General features: G+C 43.8%; 1 protein-coding gene across 1 annotated transcript in view; it reads left to right on the top strand.

Annotated features, from left to right (window-relative positions):
* Positions 1-23,127, top strand: part of LOC121289822 (hexokinase-1-like) — a 520,526-nt gene that overhangs the window by 493,228 nt on the left and 4,171 nt on the right. Inside the window, exons 14-16 of the mRNA XM_041209697.1 lie at positions 2,840-3,023; positions 5,449-5,604; positions 5,812-6,045. Of these exons, the coding sequence (XP_041065631.1) occupies positions 2,840-3,023; positions 5,449-5,604; positions 5,812-6,045 (574 nt within the window). The remainder of the gene's footprint in view (positions 1-2,839; positions 3,024-5,448; positions 5,605-5,811; positions 6,046-23,127) is intronic.

Genomic DNA, 23,127 nt, shown 5'->3' on the forward strand with positions numbered 1-23,127 from the left:
TGTTCCCCCACTGACACTTGATCTAGTTGGCCCACTTCATTTCCAAGAACCAGCTCCAACAGTGCATCTTTTCTTGTTAGATTGGCCACATGTTGCTGTAGAAATTTCTCCTGAACACAATCTAGGAACAATTTCCCATCTCCACCCTTTACACTACCACTGTCCCAGTCTATATTTAGGAATTAAAGTCCTCCATTATAACTACTCTATAATGTTTGCATCTCTCTGCAATTTCCCTGCAGATTTGTTCTTCTATCTCCTTCCCACTAGTTGGCGCTCCACAGACTACACCGAGCAATGTTCCTTTTGTTCCTTAGCTCTAACCTTTGTTTTCATAAAGGATTAAACGAATTTAAATGTACTGTATGGATTTTAGCAATGAGAGTGTTTCTTTGTTTGAAATAGTGAATTAATCGATAGACATTTAAGAACTCTCTTGAATCTCAACATGGCTCCTGAGATCTCACCATGGTGGTTACTGGGTGATTTGGCATGGAGGGTATAAGCACAAAGATGGGGGCATGAGTTTAACATTAGGACTATAAAGGCCATGAGGTATAGGTAGAGAGAGACAGGTTGGTATGGAAGGTATGAGGGGAGGGTGGGTTGGGGGTATGATGTGGCATGGGTTGGTATGGATAGGGCATGGGGAGGTGAGGAGTGAGGGCTGTTTTTGGTTTGATTGTTTATTTTCATAGCCTCGACATAGTGCCGGAACACCGAGACCAGCCTTTCACACAGGCCGCTTCTGTACCCGGCTGCCTCTAACCTCTTTCCGGGGTTCCACAATTTTCATTTTCATCACAGCCCCCACCCCCAGCCAGACTGAAAATCCAACCTTCTAGGACACTTTTTCCTGGATGGGTTTGCAGAGTTGGGAATTATCCCAACTGTGCGCTCCCGATTTGGGAGTGAAAATTCACACCTGAATATGTTTTAAATGGCGCAAGCCTAGAAAATGTTTCCATCCTTGTATATGAATTACAGAAAGTTAACATGCAGGTAGAGCAAGCAATTGGGAAGGCAAATGGGTGGTACATTTTTTTTGCAAAGCAATCGGAGCACATGAGTAAAGAAGTCTTACCACAACTATACAGTGTATTGGGGAGGCCGCAACAAATTGGTGTGTGCAATTTTGGATTCCTTTGGAAGATTTCCCCTGGAGGAAGTGCAAGAAAAGTTCACTAAACTAATATAAAAGCAAAATACTGCAAATGCTGAAAACCTGAAATAAAAACAGAAAGTACTGGAAATACTCAGCACCTGTGGAGAGAGAAAGAGAGTTAATATTTCGAGTCCAATATGTTCTGAAGGAGAGTCATATTCAACTTGAAACATTAACTCTGTTTCTCTCTCCACAAATGCTGCCAGACCTGCTGAGTATTTAAAACACTGTTTTTATTTCACTAGGCTGATTCCTAGGATGAGTTGATTGCACTAGGAAGAGAAATTGAGTGGACTAGGCCTATATTCCCTGGAGCTTTGAAGATTGAGAGGTGATCTAAAATAAACATTGAAATGTTTAAGGAGCTTGAGAGGGTAGATGCTGAATAAAATGGTCCCCCTGGATGGGAAATCTAGAACACGGGGTCACAGCCTCAGAATAAGGGACAGACATTTAGGACCGAGAGGGGAAGACATTTTTTTCACATGGAATGGTTTTGAAGCTTTGGAAATCTCTATCTCAGAGAGCTGTGGTTGTTCAGTGATTGAGTATTTTTGAGACAGATGTCAATAGATTTTTCGATACTAAGGGAATTAAGGGAATGTTAAGGGAATATGGGGATAGTGTAGGAATTTTGAGTTGTGGTGGAAGATCAGCCATGATACTATTGGCCCAAATCTTCCAGTCAGCAGCGATACCATGGAGGGCAGCGCTGACCATGATTAACAGAGTGGCTTTGCGTTTTTTTGCTGTTGCAGCTGGGACTTCCTGTACCAGAGCAAAGAGTGAGGCACAGAGTTCAAAGAGTGGAACTGGTGAGGAGAGAGAGTGCTGAGGTCATCCCCCCTTTCTGAGGTCACCAGCTCAAGTAACTCTGGGCAGCATGCTCACAGTGTTATGGTGAGCTTTCTTGAGGTTTTATTTTTAAACAATTTCCAACTTATCAAAGAATTTTAATTTCTATTATGAGTTTGTGATAAGTGACAGTTTCTAATTTTTTAAACAGTTTTGTTTGTTTTTATGTTTTGAGTTCAGGCAGAGGTAAAAGGGTTCTTACATTTATTGCAGTTTTTGTTTTAAGATTTGACAGCATAGACACTGAAAGGTTGTTTTCTTGGCTGGAGAAGCTTGAACATGGGGGCACAGTCTCAGGATAAGGGACTGATTATTTAGGTCTGAGATGAGGAGAAATTCCTTCTCTCAATGGGTTGTGAATCTTTGTATTCTCTACCCCAGAGGGTTGTGGATGCTCCATCTTTAAGGCTGGGATATACAGATTTTTGGTCTCTCAGGGAATTGAAGGATTTGGGGAGTGGGTGGGGAAATGAGGTTGCAGTTGAAGATCAGCCATGATTGTATTGCAAGGCAGAGCAGGCCGAACGGGCTGTGTGGTCCACTTCTGCTCTTATTTCTTGTGTTCTTAATATTGTCCAATTGAAATCAGTGACTCAGTTACAAGCGTGATTCTGATTACATTGTTTCCCAGTGACTAATGTTGTGAACAACATTGGTCTAGGCTCACTCTGGAGAACAAGCTCTTGAGCTGCTGAGATCTCGAGTACCATATCCTAAATTCAGCATCTTCAGCAGATGGGGATGTGGCAAAGGGAAAGAAAGAGAACTTTTCGAATCCATGTTATGAAATTCTTCTTTGGTTTACTTTTTGTAAAACAGGAACTGGCACCAACCTCTGCTATATGGAAGAAATGAAGAACATTGAAACAGTAAGAGGAAATGAGAAGAGGATGTGTATCAACACTGAGTGGGGAGCGTTTGGTGATAACGGGTGCTTAGATAACATTAGAACTACCTTTGACAAATTGGTGGACTTCAATTCATTAAATATTGGAAAACAAAAGTAAGTTAATATATATCACTGAGGCTAAACTGACTGGCCTCTAGTTGCTGGGCATTACACCCTCTTTTTGAACAAGTGTGTAACATTTGCAATTCTCCAGTCCTCTGGCACCACCCCTGAGTCTAAGGAGGACTGGAAAATTATGTCTGCAATTTCCACTCTTACTTCCCTCAGTATCGTTAGATGCATTTCATTCAGTTCTGATCATTAATTAAATTTAAGTGCAGCCAGTCTATTCGATAACTCCTCCTTATCAATTTTAAACCATTCAGGCGTCTCAACTGCCCCCCTTTCGCTATGTCTTCAGTGGCATTTTCTTCCTTGTTAAAGTATTTCTTTAATACCTCTGCCATTTCCCCTCCATGCGTTAATCACTTTTTTGGTCCCCAACAGCCTCAAGCCTTCTCTTACCACCCTTTTACTATTTCTATCCCTGTAGAAGACTTTTGGCATTCCCTTTTATGTTAGGTGCTGGTCTCTTCTCATACTCTCTCCTTGCTTAGCCAATTCCCTTTGAGCCTCCTCTATTCAGCCTGGGGTAAGGAGAGCTCTAACTTTTGACCCAGGCACAATCTCCGTCAGCACACCCCATTGGTCTGTCAGCCTCCACTTCCTATTCCCCTGGGTTTTGCTGGTATAACAAGGCAGCCCAAGTGCAAAACCTTTCCAAGTTTTTTAAGGGTTTTGCAGTAAATATCTTCTCACATGCCAAATACCTGAGTGACCCAGCAAATGATTTCACCAACTTGGTGACCTCTGCAGCTGACCATTCCTACAGAGTGCTTACCCTGTGACAGAGGTGAGGTGGAAGCTGGCTGCTCGCTCATGCCTGTCTGGGGGTCATTCTCATTGTGGTCGTGCCAGTGGGTCAGGGGCAAAATCTCAAAGGCTGCTGCTCCTGCAATGCCATGGGGCAGCCTCTGTCACAGGGCGTGACTTGACTGCTCTTTGAACAGTGTGAAAACCATGGGCTGTGTCTGTCCTCTGCTCAGGCATTCCCTCTCAGTCTAAGGTAAGTGCAGCCAGGCTACCCCTCTCCCTGGCACTTTGGTGTCTGTTGACCTTGGCATCTCACTATTTCCTGCACTGCACCCAGGTCCTCCTCACCACTCCTCTTCTGCTGATCTTGTGTGCCACCTCCAGCCATACCTTCCTGATGTATCTTGGGAGCCTCCTGTTCTGCTAGCAGGGAAGAAAATGCCCCTGCCACTGTGTCCATCAGGGCCTACCGTGGATCATCCAGGAAGAGTGGGCTCACCCTGCCCACTGCTCTCTGCTCTGCTTGTGCCTCTATTTTATTGATGAATGGCTGCCTCAGCAATTACTGCCACTGGCCCTTCAAGTCGTCTTGATCCTACCTCCTTCCCGTATCTGCTGTCGCTAATTAGGCGAACGTGACTCATGACCAATAAAGTGATTTGAATTTGGAAAGCCTGCATATTTTCACATCAGTGTGAGGTCAAGACCCAGAAGCCATTATGATGCTGGGGTCCTGACTGGAGACCAAAAATTCCAGCCCTGTAACTCTGTATGAGGAAGAATCCCATTACACATATGGCTCTGCTCCCATTGGACAAGAGCTGGCTGACACAGAGGCTGGCTGACTCCACAGACTCGAAACATTAACTCTGTTTCTCTCTCCACAGATGCTGCCAGACCTGCTGAGATTTTTCCAGTATTTTCTGTTTTTATTTCAGATTTCCAGCATCTGCAATATTTTGCTTTTATCTGGATGGCAGTGAGTTACCACCCATGTGTGGTAGGTGTCAAACTTTCAAATCATTTATATTCCATTGGCAAACTGCTTGGACACTTCAAGCAGTTTTTCAGTTAGAGGAGGTGGGAAAATATGGAAGGCCCTTAGAGAAACCCAATCAATCCAATAGATCGGAGTACTGCATGAAAGGGAACATAAGGGTAGGATGCACAGATTGTGGTAGGTGTTGATTTGGAGGATTTTTGAATTTTAAACTTGCACTTCAGAAGGTACATGGCATGTTGGCCTTTATTGCAAGGGGATTGGAGTACAGGAATAAAGAAGTCTTGCTACAATCATACAGAGCTTTGGTAAGACCACACCTGGAATACTGTGTGCAGTTTTGCTCTCCATACCTAAGAAAAGATATACTTGCATTGGAGGTGGTACAGCAAATGTTCACTAAATTGGTGCCTGGGATGAGGGGGTTGACCCTATGATGAGAGCCTAAGAAAATTGGGCTTAGACTCTCTGGAGTTTAGAAGAATGAGAGGTGATCTCATTGAAACGTTCAAAAAATAAATGTTTACATAATCATTGTTTTGTGGGCAAAAGCCTGGGTAAATTTCACCAAGTACTTTACCAAAGATTAAGTTTAGAGTACTGAATTCTGAAATGTTTCATTTTGGCCAGACAAGGTCCTGCCTTACACTCTCTCTTATTTAACAGATATGAGAAAATGATCAGCGGAATGTATCTGGGTGAGATTGTGCGCACCATACTGATTAACTTCACAAAGCAAGGGTTTTTGTTCAGAGGCATTGTCTCACACACTCTAACAACCAAAGACATTTTTGAAACCAAATATTTGTCCCAGATAGAGAGGTAAGAAAAGGTAGCAGTATAAAAATTATATGATGCTCCTTGATGCTTTGTAGCAATGTTCATTTTTATTCATTAAGCACATTGATATGGTGGATGTAAATAGCACCTTTCGAATCCTCAGTGCTTCAAAGTCAATGAATTACACTTTAAGTCAGAGTTATTGTTGTTAAGCAGCCAATAACTTTTTTTTATATTATCTGAACACAGTGACCGCCTGGCTCTGCTCCAAGTCCGTGCAATCCTTCATCACCTTGGCCTGGACAGTACTTGTGACGACAGTATCATTGTTAAGGAGGTGTGTGGTGTTGTTTCCAAGAGAGCAGCCCAGCTCTGCGGTGCAGGAATGGCTGCTGTTGTTGACAAAATAAGGGAGAACCGGGGGTTGGATCACCTGGAGATTACTGTCGGTGTCGATGGAACACTCTACAAGCTTCACCCACAGTAAGTGTTTTAAAGTGTTCCAAAGCTGCAATATCAACTGACTGTGTTGGAAAATCTTTTGTGCAACACTTTGCAAATTAAGCAGCTATGCAATATCACACCAGCAGAAAATGAACAGAAAAAAAGAGTTTAAAGTATCAGCTGAAGCACAGAGTGGTCATAAACAATGCAGTGTAAACAGTGAGTTTATATTGGGACTTCTGAGTGTGTGAATTTGATGCAGAACAACAATAACTGTATTTATATAGTGCCTCTGGTGTAATACAAGGTGCTTCAGAGGCATAAATAAAACAAAATATGACACTGAGGCAACACAAAGCGATATTAAAGAAGATGATCAAAAGCTTGGTCACAGATGTAGGTTTAAAGTAATGTCCTAAAGGAGGAAAGTGAGGTAGAGAGGCACTGAGGATTAAAAAGGATATTGCAGAGGTTAGGGCCCAGGCAACTGAAGGCACAACCACCAATGGAGAAGTGATTAAAAGCAGGGGTGATCAAGAGGCCAGAATTAGAGAAATACAGATATCTTGGAGGGTTGGGGGCTTGGAGGACATTATAGAAATAGGGAGGGATGAGGTCATGGATGGATTTGAAAGGAAAGATGAGAATCTTAAAGGTGTGAAAATGGGCCAGCATAGGTCAAGGAGCATGGCTGAATAGGATTTGGCTCAAGTTAGGACATAGGTAGCAGAGTTTTGGGTGACCTCAAGGAGGGGAGAATTGGGAGATCGGCCAGGAATATGTTGGAATAGTCAAGTCTAGAGGTAATCAAGACATGAGTGAAGGTTCCAGCAGCAGATAAGCTGAGGCAAGGTTGAAGTTGGCCAGTGTTATGGAGGTGAAAATACGCAGTCTTAATGGTGGTGCAAACCTGTGGTCAGAAGCTAATCTTGGGGTCAAATATCACACCAAAGCTGCAAACAGTCTGGGTCAGTGTCATAAGAATATAGGAAATAGGAACACCAAATGGCAATGCGACACTGTTCTGCCTTCCAATGTGATCATAGCTTCTCACCAGCCTTAACTCCACGATCCCGTCCGTTCCTCATATATCTTGATTGTGCCAAAAATCAGCCTTAAACTTATTCAACGATTGAGCATCCACACCCCTCCAGGATAGAGAATTCCAAACATTCACAACCCTTTGAGTGAAGAAATTTCTCCTCATCTCAATCCTAGATGATTAGCTCCTAATCCTGAGACTGCGCCCCTGTGTTTTCGATTTCCCAGCCAGGGGAAACAATATCTCAGGGTCTACCTTGTACATCAGAACCTTGTACATTTCATATGAACATAGAAACTAGGAGCAGGAGTAGGCCATTCAGCTCTTCGAGCCTGCTCCGCCATTCAATATGATCATGGCTGATCCTCTATCTCAACACCTTACTCCTGGACTCTCCCCATACTCCTTGATGCCTTTAGAGTCCAGAAATCTATCTATTTCTTTCTTAAATATATTCAGTGACTTGGCCTTCACAGCTTCCTGTGATTGAGAATTCCACAGGTTCACCACCCTCTGAGTGAAGAAGTTTCTCCTCATCTCAGTCCTTAATGGCCTACCCAGTATGCTGAGACTTTGACCGCTTGTCCTAGACCCCCCAGCCAGAGGAACCATCATCCTGACATCCAGTCTGTCCAGCCATCAGAGTTTTATATGTTTCAATGAGATCCCCTCTCATTCTTCTGAACTGCAGTGAATGCAGGACTAGTTGAACCAATCTTTCCTTATACGACAATTATGCCATCCCAGAAATCAGCCAGGTGTTTCGAATTCCACATTTCCTTCAACCCACCTTAGATTCTTGTTAGGCAAGAGAGTCAATCTATCTCTGCCCTGCTCAATGACCCCGCCTCCACCACCTTTTGAGGCAGAGAATTCCAAAGTCGCACAATGTTCTGAGGGGAAAAAATTCTCCCCATCTCTGTCCTAAAAGGGCAACTAATTTTAAACAGTGTTCCCCAGTTCTGGACTCACCCACAAGAGGAAACATCCTTTCGACATCTAACTTGTCAAGATCATTCAGGATCTTATATACTTCAATCAAGTCACCCCTCACTCTTCTAAATTCCAGTAGAAACAAGCCCATCCTGATCAATCTATTCTGATAAGACAACCCGTTCATTCCAGGTATCAATCTAGTGAATCACCTCCGAACTGCCTCCAACACATTTACTGCCTTCCTTAAATAAGGAGACCACACAGCATTTGAGGCCTCACAAATGCCTTGTATAACTGAAGCATAACATCCTTACATCTATGTTCAATTCCTCTCGTAATAAAGGATAGCATTCCATTAGCCTTCTTAATTACTTCCTGTACCTGCATACTAACTTCCTGTGACTCATGCACTAGAAACCTCTGCACCTCAGAATTCTGAAGTCATTCTCCATTTAAGTAATACTCTTTTTTTATTCTTCCTGCCAACATTTTCCCACATTATACTACATCTGCCAGATTATTTCCCACCCACTCAACCTATCTATATCCGTCTGCAAACTTATTACATCTTCTTCACAACATATTTTCCTACCTATCTTCGTGTCGCCTGCAAATTTAGCTACCATACCATCGCTCCCCTCGTCTAAGTCATTGATGTAAATTGTAAAAAGTTGAGGCCCCAGAACAGACCCCTTATGAACTACACTTGTCACATCCTGCCAATCAGACAAAAACCCATTTATGCATACGCTCTGTTTTCTGCCAGCCAGCCAATCTTCTTTACATGCTAATATGTTACCCCCTACACTATAAGCTTTTATTTTCTACAATAACCTTTGATGTGGCACTGTATCAAATGCCTTCTGGAAATCCAAATACAGCACATCTACATGCTCTCCTTTATTTACAGCACACATTACTCCTTCAAAGGGTTCTAATAAAATGATTAAACATGATTTCCCTTTCACAAAACTATGCTGACTCTTCCTGATTACCTTGAGTTTTTCTAAGTGCCCTACTATAACCTCTTTAATGATTGACTCAAACACCTTCCCTACGACAGATGTCAAATGAACTGACCCATAGTTTCCTGCTTTATGCCTCCCTCCCTTCTTGAATAGAGAGGTTATATTTTCTACTTTCCAGTCTGATGGAACCTTTCCAGAAACTAAGGAATTTTGGAAAATTAACACTGACACATTTGCCACCTCTTTTAAGACCCTCGGATGAGGTCCATCAGGACCCGGAGACCTGTCAGCCCAGAGCTCCATCAGTTTGCTCAGTACCACTTCCCTAGTGATTGTAATTTCACCAAGCTCTCTCTCCTGGAAAGTGTGGACTATTTTCCATATCTTGGAAGCCTCCTTTCGATGAAGGCAGACATAGACAGTGAAATTCATGATCATCTCCAGTGTGGCAGCTTAGCCTTCAACTGACTAAGGAAAAGAAGAGCAGGACCTCAAACCTGAAACTAAGGTCCTGCTTTGCTGGCAGTAGTGATCCCTGCACTCCTATATGCTTCACAGACTTGGAAAAGCCACAGCAGGCACCTCAAAGAAAGTCCCAAAGGTGGTGCCTTCACAAGATTCTCCAAACCCAGTGGCAAGGAAGGTGGTCCAGGAGCAGCATCCTCTTCCAAGGCAACTCGCCCAGCATTAAGGCACTGATCACTCAAAATCAGCTCCAATGGGCAGGATATGTCGTTCATATGCCTGACACCAGGCTCCTGAAGCAATTGCTCTACTCAGAAATCAGTTGTGGCCAGAGACTCCCAGGAGGGCAGTGGAAACACTTTAGGGATGTCCTCAAAGCATCCCTGAAGAAAGCAAACATCCCACTGCCTCATGGGAGTCCCTGGGTTGAAACTGACCAAAATGGAGAAGGTACATTCAGAAATGCACTGAACACAATGAAAGGCTTCAACAGGAATGTGCAGAGGTGAAGTTGAGGCTTTGGAGAGGATGCAGAAACCTCCAAACAACCCATCAACCGACCCTCCAAGCACCATCTGCCTCACATATGGCAGAGTCTGCAGATCACGAGTTGGACTAACCAGCGATCTCCGAGCCCATCGAAGCCATCTGGAAGCCAGTCATCCTCAATCCTATGGGACAGCCTAAGAGAAAGAGTAATAGAAAATGAGTTAGTTAATGGGCAGAATTTTAATGGGCCGGTGGTGAGTTTGGAGTTGTTTGATCAGGCAGGTAGGTGCGCAGTGGAGACCCCACCACCTTCAAAACTTCCCCAAAACAGGTTCTGGTCGGAAAGAGTGCAGAGCCAAAGGCCAACTGCCACCCTGAGGTAGTCACTTAGGGACCATTTTTGGCCCTTATCCCACTGCCGCTGGAATTCGACCAGTGGCCAGAAGGGAACTCACTGTGTGGGACAACTGTCCAACAAACCTGCCTGTGCCCACCTCATACTCAGCACTCTGTACCCAATCGATGGGCCCAGCATCGGGAAGGGGGGCCTGCAGGAAGGCAGCCCCTGCTCTTGCTGTTAATGCCTTCCCCACCTCCCTTGCCAGTGCCTCCCCTCCCTGGTATCTTCTTCCCACCCCACTAACCTCACTCCAGCGATCCATCAGCAATGCTAGCATACAAATTAGAAGCTGAGTTGGCCATTTGGCCCCTCGAGCCTGCTCCGCCATTTGATAAGATCATGGCTGATCTGATTGTGGCCTCAACTCCACTTTTCTGTCTACCCACTTTACCCTGATTCCCTTGTCAATCAAGAATCTATCTAACTCAGTCTTAAAAATATTCAACAGCCCTCTGAGAGAAAAGGATTTTTCCTCATCTCCATCTTAACTGGGCGACCCCTTATTATTAAACTGTTCCCCCTAGTTCTAGTTTCCTCCATAAGGGGGAAAACCCTTTCAGCATCCACCTTGCCAAATCCCCTCAGGATCTATGTTTCCATAAGATCACCTCTCACTCTTCTAAACTCCAATGAATACAGGCTCAACCTGTCCTCATAAGATAGCCCCCTCATCCCAAGAATCAGTCAAGTTAACCTTCTCTGAACTGCTTCTAATGCAATTATATCCTTTAAATAAGGAAACCAAAACTGCACATAGTATTCCAGATCTGGCCTCACCAATGCCCTGTACAGCTGTAATAAAACTTTCTTACTTTAATATTCCATTCCCCTTGAAATGGACAACAACATTCCATTTTGCCTTCCTAACCACTCATGTGCCAGGACACCCAGATCCCTCTGCACCTCAGAATTCTGCAATCTCTCTCAATTTAAATAATATGCTGCTTTTCCATTCTTCCTGCCAAAATGAACAAGTTCGTATTTTCCCTTCATCCCTAGTGAAGGCGTCAGTGCATTGCCAGCAGTGACCACTGCTCCCAGTGGTGCTGTCAGTGCTAGAGAGCTGCAGTTCTCCAGGGCAGAATTTCCATCCTGCAAAGGGCTTAATTCAATGGGAGGCCTTATGTTGCCCAGTTAAGTGCCCAATTCTCACAAAATTGTATTGGGCCTCCCGCAAATGTTCGATGCAGGATTCTCACTGGTTTTCCAGCCGGCAGATGTGAACCTCAACTCAAACATTAAACCCAGCCCAATGTCTTAGTTAACAACCTAATGATGCATGAACATTTATCCATTAGTCATCATAATACCAACCGATATTAATGCAGTGTTTGAACGGGGGAAACACAAAATAACTATGAATGTTCTAGGTTTAGGCACTGACTTGAATGCAATGAGCAAGGATTGTTTACAGTAAACTGGGTGAATCTGTTAATGGATAGAATAACAGAAGAACATTGGGAGATGTTCAAAACAAAGTTCATGTGACACAGAATCAGGTTGAACCCTTTAAGGAACAAAAGCTCTAATTGCCAAATAACAGCCATGGACAACTAAAGAGATAAGAGACATCATAAAACTAGATTTACCAGAATGATACGTGGACTCCTACACTTAAATTATGAGGGTTATGTTCTCTGGAATTTCAGAGGTTAAGGCTTGACTTGATGAGAGTTTTAAAGATATTATGGGTTAGATGGAGAGAAACTATTCCCTGCTGTTTGGGGGGGTTTAGGCCTAGGTCGGATAGTCTAAAGAGTAGAGCCAGAACTTGTAGGATTTGAATCGCTCGATCCACTATTGGTGGCTGTGCCTTCAGCCACTTGGGCCCCAAGCTCTGGAATTGCCTCACTAAACTTCTCTGACTCTCTATCTCTCATTTCTACTTTAAGACACTCCTTAAAACCTATTGCATTCAGCAGGTTTTTGATTACCTATCCTAATATCAATCCTTGTATGGTTCAAATAACACCGCTCTGAAGTACCCTGAGATGTTTTACTACTTTAAGGATGCTATATTAAAGCAAGTTCTTGTTGTTGTTTCTGGCTTCTATGAGTATAAAACTTTCAGAACTGTGGATTTACAGTACAAAAGTAACCACAAATTGGTAGTCTTTTTCAGGGATTTGATGAGAAATACATACATATGAACATACGAATTAGGAACAGGAGAAGTCCACTTAGTCCCTCGAGCCTGCTCTGCCATTCAATAAAATCATGGCTGATCTGATTGTAACCTCTGCTCCACATTCCTGCTTACTCCCGATAACCTTTCACCCCTTGTTTATCAAGAATCTATACAGCTCCGCCTTAAAAGTGTTCAAAGACTCTGTTTCCATTGCCTTGCGAGTAAGAGAGTTCCAAAGACTCACGACCCTCTGAAAGAAAACATATCTCCGCATCTCTGTCTTAAATGAGCTAACCCTTACTTTTAAACAGTGACCCCTAGTTCTAGATTCTCCCACAAGAGGAACTGAACAAATATTTCCATCAGCCTTGACTATAGAGGATACAAGTAACATCTCAGAAGTAACTATAAATTAGGAAATGCAAGGAAGGGAGAAACTCAGAAAAATTACAGTCACCAGAGAAGTGGTACTGAGTAAATTGTTGGAGCTGCGGGCTGACAAGTGACCAGTCCTGATGGACTTCATCCTAGGGTCTTAAAAGAAGTGGCTGGTGAGATAGTTGATGCTTTGGTTTTACTTTCCTGAAACTCCTTAGGTTCGGGGAAGGTCCTATTAGTTTGGAAGATAGCAAATGTAACTTAATTATTCAAAGGTGGAGAGAGACTGAAAGCAGGAAACTACAGGCCAGTTAGCTTAACACCTGTCATAGGGAAAATGTTCGAAACAACTATTAAAGACATTTTAGCAGGGCACTTGGATAAATTTAAGGTATTCAACCAGAGTCAATATGGTTTTGTGAAAGGGAAATCATGTTTAACCAATTTATTGGAGTTCATTGAAGGAGTCATATGTGCTGTGGATAAAGGGGAACCGGTGGATGTACTATAGTTAAATTTTTGGAAGGCATTTAATAAAGTGCCATATCAAAGGTTATTGTGGAAAATAAAAGCTCATGATGTAGCGGGTAACATATTGGCATGGATAGAAGATTGGCTAGCTAACAGGGAACAGAGAGTGGGCATAAATGGGTCTTTGTCTGGTTGGCAAGATGTAATGAGTGCTGTGCCACAGGGATCAGTCCTGGGACCTGAACTGTTTATAATTTATATGCATGACTTGGATGAAGGGATCGAAGGGATGGTTGCCAAATTTCTGATGACACAAAGATAGGTAGGAAAGTAAGTTGTGAAGAGGACATAAAGAGGCTACAAAATGGAGTCTAGGTTAAGTGAGTGGGCAAAGATCTGGCAAATGGAGTAAAATGTAGAAAGTGTGAAATTGTTCATTTTGGCAGGAAGAATAAAAAAGAAGCTTATTATTTAAATGGTGAGACATTGCAGAGCTCTGAGATTCAGAGGGATCTGGGTGTCATTGTGCATGAATCTCAAAAGGCTAATATGCAGATACAGCAAGTAATTAGGAAAGCAAACAGAATGATATTGTTTATTGTGAGGGGAATTGAATACAAAAAGAAGGGAGGTTATACTTCAGTTGTGCAGGGCACTAGTGAGACCACATCTGGAGTACTGTGTACAGTATTGGTTACCTTAATTAAGGGAGGATGCATTGGAAGCAGTTCAGAGAAGGTTTGCCAGACTAATATCAGGAATGGGTGGGTTGTCTTATGAGCAAAGGTTGGACAGGCTGGGCTTATATCTGTTGGAGTTTAGAAGAGTAAGAGGCAATTTGATTGAAACACACAAGACCATGAGGGGTCTTGACGGGGTGGATGTGGAGAGGATGTTTTCTTTTGTGGGAGAATCTAGAACTAGGGGTTTAAAAATAAGGGGCCGCTTTAAAATGGAGATGAGGCAATTTTTTTTCTCTCAGAGGGTCGTGAATCTTTGGAACTCTCTTCCTGAAAAAGCGGTGGAAGAAGAGTCCTTGAATATTTTTAAGGCAGAGGTAGATAGATTTTTGGTAAGCAAGGGGGTGATAAGTTATTGGGAGTATTTGAGGTTATTATCAGATCAGCCATGATCTTATTAAATGGTGGAGCAGGATCAAGGGGCTGAATGGTCTACTCCTGCTCCCTGTTCGTATGTTCGTATCCTCTCCACATCCACTCTGTCAAGACCCCTCGGTATCTTAAAGATTTCAGTCAAGTCGCCTCTTACTCTTCCAAAATACAGTGGACACAAACCTAACCTATCCAACCTTTCCTCATAAGATAACCCACCCATTCCTGCTATTAATCTAGTAAACCTTTTCTGAACTGCTTCTAATGCATTTACATCTTTCCTTAAATAAGGAGACCAACACTGTACACAGTATTCCAGATGTGATCTCACCAATGCCTGGCATAATTGAAGCATAACCTCCCTACTTTTGTATTCAATTCCCCTGACAATAACAATATCATACTGTTTGCTTTCCTAATTTACTTGCTATACTGCATACTAACCATTTGCGATTCATGCACTAGGACACCCAGATACCTCTGAATCTCAGAGCTCTGCAATCTCTCACCATTTGTATAATATGCTTCTTTTTTATTCTTCCTGCCAAAATGCCATTTTGCCCACATTATACTCCACTTGCCAGATCTTTGCCCATTGTCTTAACCTATGTCACTTTGTAGCCTCCTTACATCCTCTTCACAACTTAATTTCCTACCTATCTTTGTGTCGTCAGCAAATTTAGCAACCATACTTTCAGTCCCTTCATCTAAGTCATTTATATAACTTGTAAAAAGTTGAGGCCCTAGCACTGATCCCAGTGGCACACCACTTGTTACATCCCACCAACCTGAAAAAGACTCATTTGTGGCTGTCCTTTGTTTCCTGTTCGCTAGTCAATCTTCTATCTATGCCAATATGTTACCCCTTCTTTTTGAATAAAGGAGTTATATTTGCTATTTTCCAATTAATGGATCCTTTTCCAAATCCATGGAGTTTTGGAAAATTAAAACCAATGCATTGACAATCTCACTAGCCACTTCGTCTAAGACCGTAGAATGAAGTCCATCAGGACCTAACGATTTGTCAGCCCACAGCTCCAACAATTTGCTCAGTACCACTTCTCTGATGATTGTGATTTTCCTGAGCCCCTTCCATTTCCTGACTTACAGCTATTTTCAGGATTTTACTTGTATCCTCTATAGTGAGGACCCTAGCACAGAAGGAATACTTCTTGAGACTAGAGTTTAAGGTTTGTTGTGGGGGACTGCTGCTTACAGGTGGTCCCTCAGAGTTAAGAGGATGCTTGCCATGGAGTCCTAGAGTAAAGAGAGGGAAAGACAGAGAAAATGAAAGGGGCAGAGAAAGAGAGAAAAGCTGTAAAAGATAGGGCTGAAGTCAGTGCAAAGGAAAGGAGGTTGAAAAGGGAAAGTAAAAGACTAAGAGAGAAGCAGCATTAAAAAAGTCCCAAATCCACATTCCACATTGGCAGTCAGTCATTAGTCAGTCTGTGGTTGATGAGGGGTTGTGCATCTTTCTGAGCTTTCTTATTGGTCTCATGTCTTCAGCCTTCACCCAGCTACACATTAATGAAGCAGGACTTGCCATCGTGGGTGGCCCAGTGCACCCTCTTCCCAGTTGTTGAGATCAAAGCCAGTCTTCTTCAAGGAAGTTTTCGGGGTATCTTCGAAACGTTTCTGCCCTGTGATCTTCGAAACATCATGAGCTGGGAGTAGAGAGCACACTTCGGAAGGTGAGAGCTTGGCATTCTGATGCATTGGCCTGTCTAGTGGAATTGCTGCATGAGAATGGTCGCCTCTATGCTCAGGATGCCTGCTTCCTGGAGGATAATCATGTTTGTACAACAATCCATTCTGGCGACGCATGGGTCTTCCACGGGCATCGCTGATGGGGTGTCTGGGGCTTTCTCAGGTGTCGGTATTCCACCATCAAGGTTTCGCAGCCATTGAGGAGTGTCGGAAGGAAGACTGCCCTGTAGACTGCGAGCTTTGTGTCCATCCACAGGTGATGGTTAACGATAACTCAGAATCACAGAATTGTTATAATGCAGGAGGAGGCTATTCAGCCCATTGTGTCTACACTGGCTCTCTGAATGAACAATTCACTTGGTGCCGTTCTCCTCCTTCTCCCCCTAACCCTGCAGAATGTTTCTTTTTCAAATAATCATCTAATTCCTTCTAGAAAGCCTCGATTGAACAGGCCTCCACCACACTCTCAGGCAGTTGTTATGACACAGCAGATGGTAAATGCTGAGCTGCTCAAATCCCAGAGGGAAACTTGAAATAGCTGCCACAACTATTTTGCAGTTTGAGTCTTTATGTGAGATGTGTGCCTTGAATTCAGAAGTAATAAGTCCACTGAGTCTTAGAGGTTTTTTACGAAACTAAGTTAAACATTTATTAATAGAAGAAAATGTTTTAAGCACATACATAGCTCTACAAATTACTACTATAATAACTCCTAAATCACCTAGTTAATCTGACTCCAAATTACACCTCCGTTAAAGCAACAGTAAAATAAAATAGGATTAAACAGACCCAGGGAAAGCACACAGTACCATGGACAGTGATATTCACAGTGAGTTTTCTTATCTTCGGCTCCTATAGACAGCAACCTGATACCTAGAGGCTGGAGGCTTTTCACACTTGTTAGATCGTAGAATGCCTTCTTCTTACACATAACCTCATCTCCTTTATATGTTTGTCCCTTTTTAATGTAAATTCCATTGTTCCAATATGTCTTTGCAACTTTACTTTTCTCATAATATAAATCTTTCATTGTACTCATATTATCAGTAAACTTTGGGAAAAATAAACACACTGTTTGGCTTAGTCTCTTGTGGCTAGGTGTAACGCCTTATCATCTCTTCAAAATTCAAACTACTCTGGTTTATCTAAAAATGCAAATCTTCCTCACACCTCACATTCTAAAACTTCAGCCATGTTTATGTATTTAGCATTTCAAACATAGCTTCCCTTTTGATCAATCAAAAGCTCCAGACTAGCTGAATCTAATTCAATCTACACAGAGAAACTAATCCAAACCCCACTATTAACCTACCCTTACAATAAATCACAATAATATTATGAAAATTATTACATTTTCATGACAGTGCATTCCAGATCCCAACCACTCACTGTGTGAGAATTTTTTTCCTCCTATTACATTTGCTTCATTTACCAATCACCTTAAATTTGTTCCCTTTCATTTTCAAACCTTCCACCTATTGGAAGTTTCTCCCTGTCTACTCTGTCCAGCCCCCTCATAGTTTTTGAACACCTCTATCAAATCTCCTCTCAACCTTCTCCTCTCCCAGGAGAACATTCCTAACTTCTCCAATCTATCTTTATAACTGAAGTTTCTCCTCCCTGGAACCATTCTTGTGAATCTTTTCTGCACGCTCCCCAATGCCTTCACATTCTTCCTAAAATGTGGCATCCAGAACTGGATGCAGTACTCCAGCTGAGACTGAATAATGTCTCATACAACTTCAACATAACCTCCTTGCTCTTGTACTCTATGCCCCTATTAATAAAGCCCAGGACACTGTTTGCTTTATTAACTGCTCTCTCCACCTTTCCTGCCACCTTCAATGATGTATGCACTTACATACCCAGGTCTCTGTACCCCCTTTAGAATTGTACCCTTTATATTGTATTGTTTCTCCATGTTTCTCTACCAAAACGTATCAAATCACATGTATCAAAATGTATCAGCTTGTCTGAGCAGCTACCCAAAGGAAGAGCTGGCACACTGGATCCTGTGCAAGATCTCCAAGTCTATGGCTGCTGACTGGGACAAGTGGCTACTGAGATAGTAGAAGAGGGTGACTGCTATCAGATGGAGGCTGTGATGCTGGGCAGGTTTTGTGTGAGCCCCAGTTTTGTCTTATCGGCATTCCGCAGGGATCGTTCCCTCCGGGACACCCTGGTCCACTCCTCCATCACCCCCTACACCTCAACCCCCTCCCACGGCACCTTCCCACACAACCGCAGAAGGTGCAACACCTGCCCCTTTACTTCTCCCCTCCTCACCATCCAAGGGCCCAAACACTCCTTTCAGGTGAAGCAGCATTTCACTTGCACTTCCCTCAATTTAGTCTACTGCATTCGCTGCTCCCAATGCAGTCTGCTCTACATTGGAGAGACCAAACGCAAACTGGGTGACCGCTTTGCGGAATACCTTCAGTCTGTCAGCAAGCATGACCCAGACCTCCCTGTCGCTTGCCATTTCAACACACCACCTGCTCTCATGCCCACATGTCCATCCTTGGCCTGCTGCAATATTCCAGTGAAACTCAACGCAAACTGGAGGAACAGCACCTCATCTTCCGACTAGGCACTTTATAGCCTTCCAGACTGGATATTGAGTTAACCAACTTTAGATCATGAACTCTCTCCTCCTTCCCCACCCCCTTTCCGATCCCCCTTTTTCCAATAATTTATATATAATTTTCTTTTCCCACCTATTTCCGTTATTTTTAAATGTATTTCCATCCAATGTTTTATCTCTACCTTTTAGCCTATTTCGATCCCTTCCCCCCACCCAACTCCCACTAGGGCCATCTGTACCTTGCTTGTCCTGCTTTCTACCCTAAATGTCACCTATTAGAACATTTCTTAGCTAATATCACCACCTTCAACACCTCTTTGTCCTTTTGTCTATGACATCTTTTGGTTATCTCCAACTATCACTGGCCCTCTATCCAGCTCTACCTGTCCCACCAACCCCCACCCCGCCGCCCACCCCCCCACCCCACCCCCAAACCAGCTTATATTTAATCTCTCATCTATTTTTCCTTAGTTCTGATGAAGAGTCATATGGACTTGAAACGTTAACTGTGTTCCTCTCCGCAGATGCTGTCAGACCTGCTGAGTTTTTCCAGGTATTTTTATTTTTGCTTTTGTTTTGTCTTATGGACATTCAGTGCAGTTCCAGGGCTTGATACATTTCTTTGAACATGCCACGTATGTCCTTTATCTGTGTGCACCAGGATAACACAATCATCCCCATACCAGAGGTATGTTACGGTCATGTGTGAGACTTTGGCCTTTGCTTTCAGTTTTAGGAGATTGAAAAGCTTCCTGTTGAAGCTGTTCTCAGTTTGGAACCTAGGGTGGATAGCGTCCTTGGCCACTTTGGGAATGGCTGCTAGGAAGATGGAGAAAAGGGTGGGTATGCATCTTGCTTAATACATCAGCCACCAGTCTATTGCAGGGAATGCTGGCTGTCATTTAGTCATGGAGAAATTACACAGCCTCAATGTATTTCCACAGACAGCTGATGAGGCTCAGGATCTTCCAGAGAACTTCCTGATTAACTGAGTCAAAGTCCTTCCCCAGATCGATGAAGACTATGTACAGAGTTTGTTTTCAGTTGCAACTTTTCTCCTGGATCTGCTGAATGGTAAAGATCAGATCCATCATGCCTTGAACCACATTCAATCTCTGGCAGAATGCTTCTGCAAGTGGCAGCAGGTGATCTGATTATACTCTAACAAAGATCTAACCTGCCAGTAGAGGATAGAGCTATGCCTCGGTAATTGTCCCATTCAGCCCTGTTTCCCTTCTTGAAGATTGAGAGAATTTTGACATCCCTTAGGTGTTCTGGGAGCCTCAATTCATGCCAGATTTGCTAGAAAAGTAAATATGGGCTCTGCAGAGCTGAGTGCATATACACCTCAGCTGGGATACCATTTGGGCCAGCAGCTTTGCTGTTTTTGCTTTGTGCAAAGGCTCAGTGAATTTTGTGCAGGGATAGAGGTTTGGCGAGAGACTTGCCCACTGGGTGCTAGTGTACGAATTCAAGAACAGTGTCAAAGGGCATTGAATTGTGGTTGAGAAGAGCTTTGTAATGCTCTCTTTGTCCAGTCCTGATGGAGTCACGGTCTGTGAGCAGGGTGGATCTGTCAGCAGCCAGGACTAGTTTGGGGCTGGATTGGCACAGATTGTTGCCTGGTATAAAATTCTGAAGTCATATTTGTTGGCATAGAGCTGGATCTCCCTGGCTTTCTACTGCCATCAATTGTTATTGACTTCTTGGATCACTCTCTGGGTTTAAGCCTTGGATTGTCAGCAGGAGGATTTTATGGGACTGTTTCTGGGGTCACTTTGCCATAGGTGGAAGACATCTGCAGTGCTACAGTCATTGAACCAGTCCTGGTGGCAGTGACTGCTGAAACCCAGGCTGAAAGGATGATACTCGAGGCTATTCCAGGCGGCTGCACCAGAGGCACCGGCTTCAGGAGGGTTGGCAGGCTGGGGCTGGAGGGCTTGCTGGAAGGCTTCATGGATAGTCTTTTCCTGGAAGGAGTTTGTGATGAATCTCCCATAAGCAGCCTGCCTGCCTGTGCTGAGACTGGGTGGTTGATCTGACTAGATGGTGATCGGTCCAGCAGTCACCAGTGCCATACATTGCTCTTGTGCTGTAGATGTCTCTTCAGTCTCAGGCACAGACAATGAGGTAATCTATATGATGCCATAGTTGGGAATGGGGATAGTGCCAAGTGGTCTTGTATGTGTCGTATTGGTGAAACACAGTGCTGGTAATTAGCAGCTCCTTCTCATCACAGTTACTCAAAAATAAGATGCTACTGGAGTTCAGGTGTTCTCCCCCTCTCCAGGCTGAGTAATCACATCCAACACACTGAGATCTCGGAGTAGGAAAGGTGTGTGTCATCTTTTGGGACAATGCACAAGGTGTTATCAATTTCCGCATAGTCCTCGGAATCCAGAGACTTGGCATATGCAGTTAATACAAATCCATGTTAGAGGCAAAGTTGAAGGACAATAAACAATTTGCTTAGCCCCAGCGGTTGCCCCAGCAGCTGGTAGACAAGGTGGTTCAGGACGGCAAAGCTTACTCCATGGACTCACTTCTCCGGTGCACTCCTGCCTTTATAGTTGGAGTAACCATCACGCAGCTCCTTCACAAATCTTCCCCAAGACACCCCGTCTCACTGAGGGCAGCAATGCCCCACCCACCCCGTCTCACTGAGGGCAGCAATGCCCCACCCACCCCGTCTCACTGAGGGCAGCAATGCCCCACCCACCCCGTCTCACTGAGGGCAGCAATGCCCCACCCACCCCGTCTCACTGAGGGCAGCAATGCCCCACCCACCCCGTCTCACTGAGGGCAGCAATGCCCCACCCACCCCGTCTCACTGAGGGCAGCAATGCCCCACCCACCCCGTCTCACTGAGGGCAGCAATGCCCCACCCACCCCGTCTCACTGAGGGCAGCAATGCCCCACCCACCCCGTCTCACTGAGGGCAGCAATGCCCCACCCACCCCGTCTCACTGAGGGCAGCAATGCCCCACCCACCCCGTCTCACTGAGGGCAGCAATGCCCCACCCACCCCGTCTCACTGAGGGAAGCAATGCTGATCTTGAGATTTGCATGTTCCCTCGTGATGATGGAGATTTGTATTTGGGGGCGCAGAGTTTTGCTGCTGTCAATGAGGGAGTGAAAATTCCAGCTACAAAGGAAAGAGTCTGTTTGTGACCTTTTCTGAGATTCTCAGTTTTCTCAATTGCAGAAGAGGGATCCTGCTTGATGTGGTTGTCCAACCAGGAATGGGTAAGACAGATTATTTTTAGAGGACTTTTTCAAGTCCTTTCCCATGTGCGGTGAGCAGAGGGGATCCTAAAAATGCCTATGGATTGTTACTTTGTGGTGGAGGGGTTTGTGTGGGCCACTACTATGCTGTCTGGAGACTAGCATTCCTGGTCGGGTCACCAATGACAAACAGGCCTGGAGGGAGGCTCCAGACCAAACATAATCCAGAAGAATCTAAGTCCTCAGTGGTGGATCAGGCAGAAGAGTTCCTGATTCTCGACAGCTGGGATGGCGGATAAAGGCTGCAGCAGGAGCTGACTCAGCTGTCGTCCCAGATCTCCTGGGTTACAGCTTCAAGGTGTCCCCTGCCAAGCCTCCATGTGTGGTAGCTGCAGGTGCCACAGCCTCTCCATATTAAAAAACTCTACACACAGGCTCCTGCCAAGTGCTGCTCTTTCCTTTTTATTCCTCTCTACTCTTTTCTCGTCTCTTCTCTCCCTTTTTTGAAAGCCCTGGGACAACAGACAAGAGGTTACAGCAACAGGACTAGTGCACCCAGAAGTCCCTAGCCTTAAAACTGCACAAAGGTACAAGTATACTGCTGGCCACTAAGCGCCTGAGGCTGAGGTGGGGGGCACTATTCGAAGGAGTCTTACTCTGTACTCTGTAACCCACTCTGTACTCCCCCTATGATGGGACAGCATAGGAGGAGATTTATTCTATAATTAAGATGGGGTCTACATGGGCTGGTTACTTGATGGTTTTGTTAAACAGGCAGCCAGATAAAATATGTGTTTAGTCATAATGATGTACTCAACATTTTGTTTGTACAAATTTGAAATGGTTGAAATTTGAGATGGTATTTTATTAGCTGATTTGTAATCAGAGTAAAACAGGCATTTTATTTGTTTGCATTAAGAAATATTTAATTGCTGAGTGAGCTAAATGGAGAAATAGTCCATTCTAGCAGTGATTTTTATGTGGCTTGGTACAGCATAAAACACTGGTAGCATTAACATAGAATATTTAAGAACACGTTACTTTAACACAGGAATTGGCACTGTCCTGTACTGTATCAGTTTTGGAAAGTTGTTAAAAACAAAAAACTGCGAATGCTGGAAATCCAAAATAAAAACAGAATTACCTGGAAAAACTCAGCAGGTCTGGCAGCATCGGCAGAGAAGAAAAGAGTTGACGTTTTGAGTCCTTGTGACCT

This window comes from Carcharodon carcharias, chromosome 17 (assembly GCF_017639515.1).
Source record: "Carcharodon carcharias isolate sCarCar2 chromosome 17, sCarCar2.pri, whole genome shotgun sequence".
Taxonomy (NCBI): domain Eukaryota; kingdom Metazoa; phylum Chordata; class Chondrichthyes; order Lamniformes; family Lamnidae; genus Carcharodon; species Carcharodon carcharias.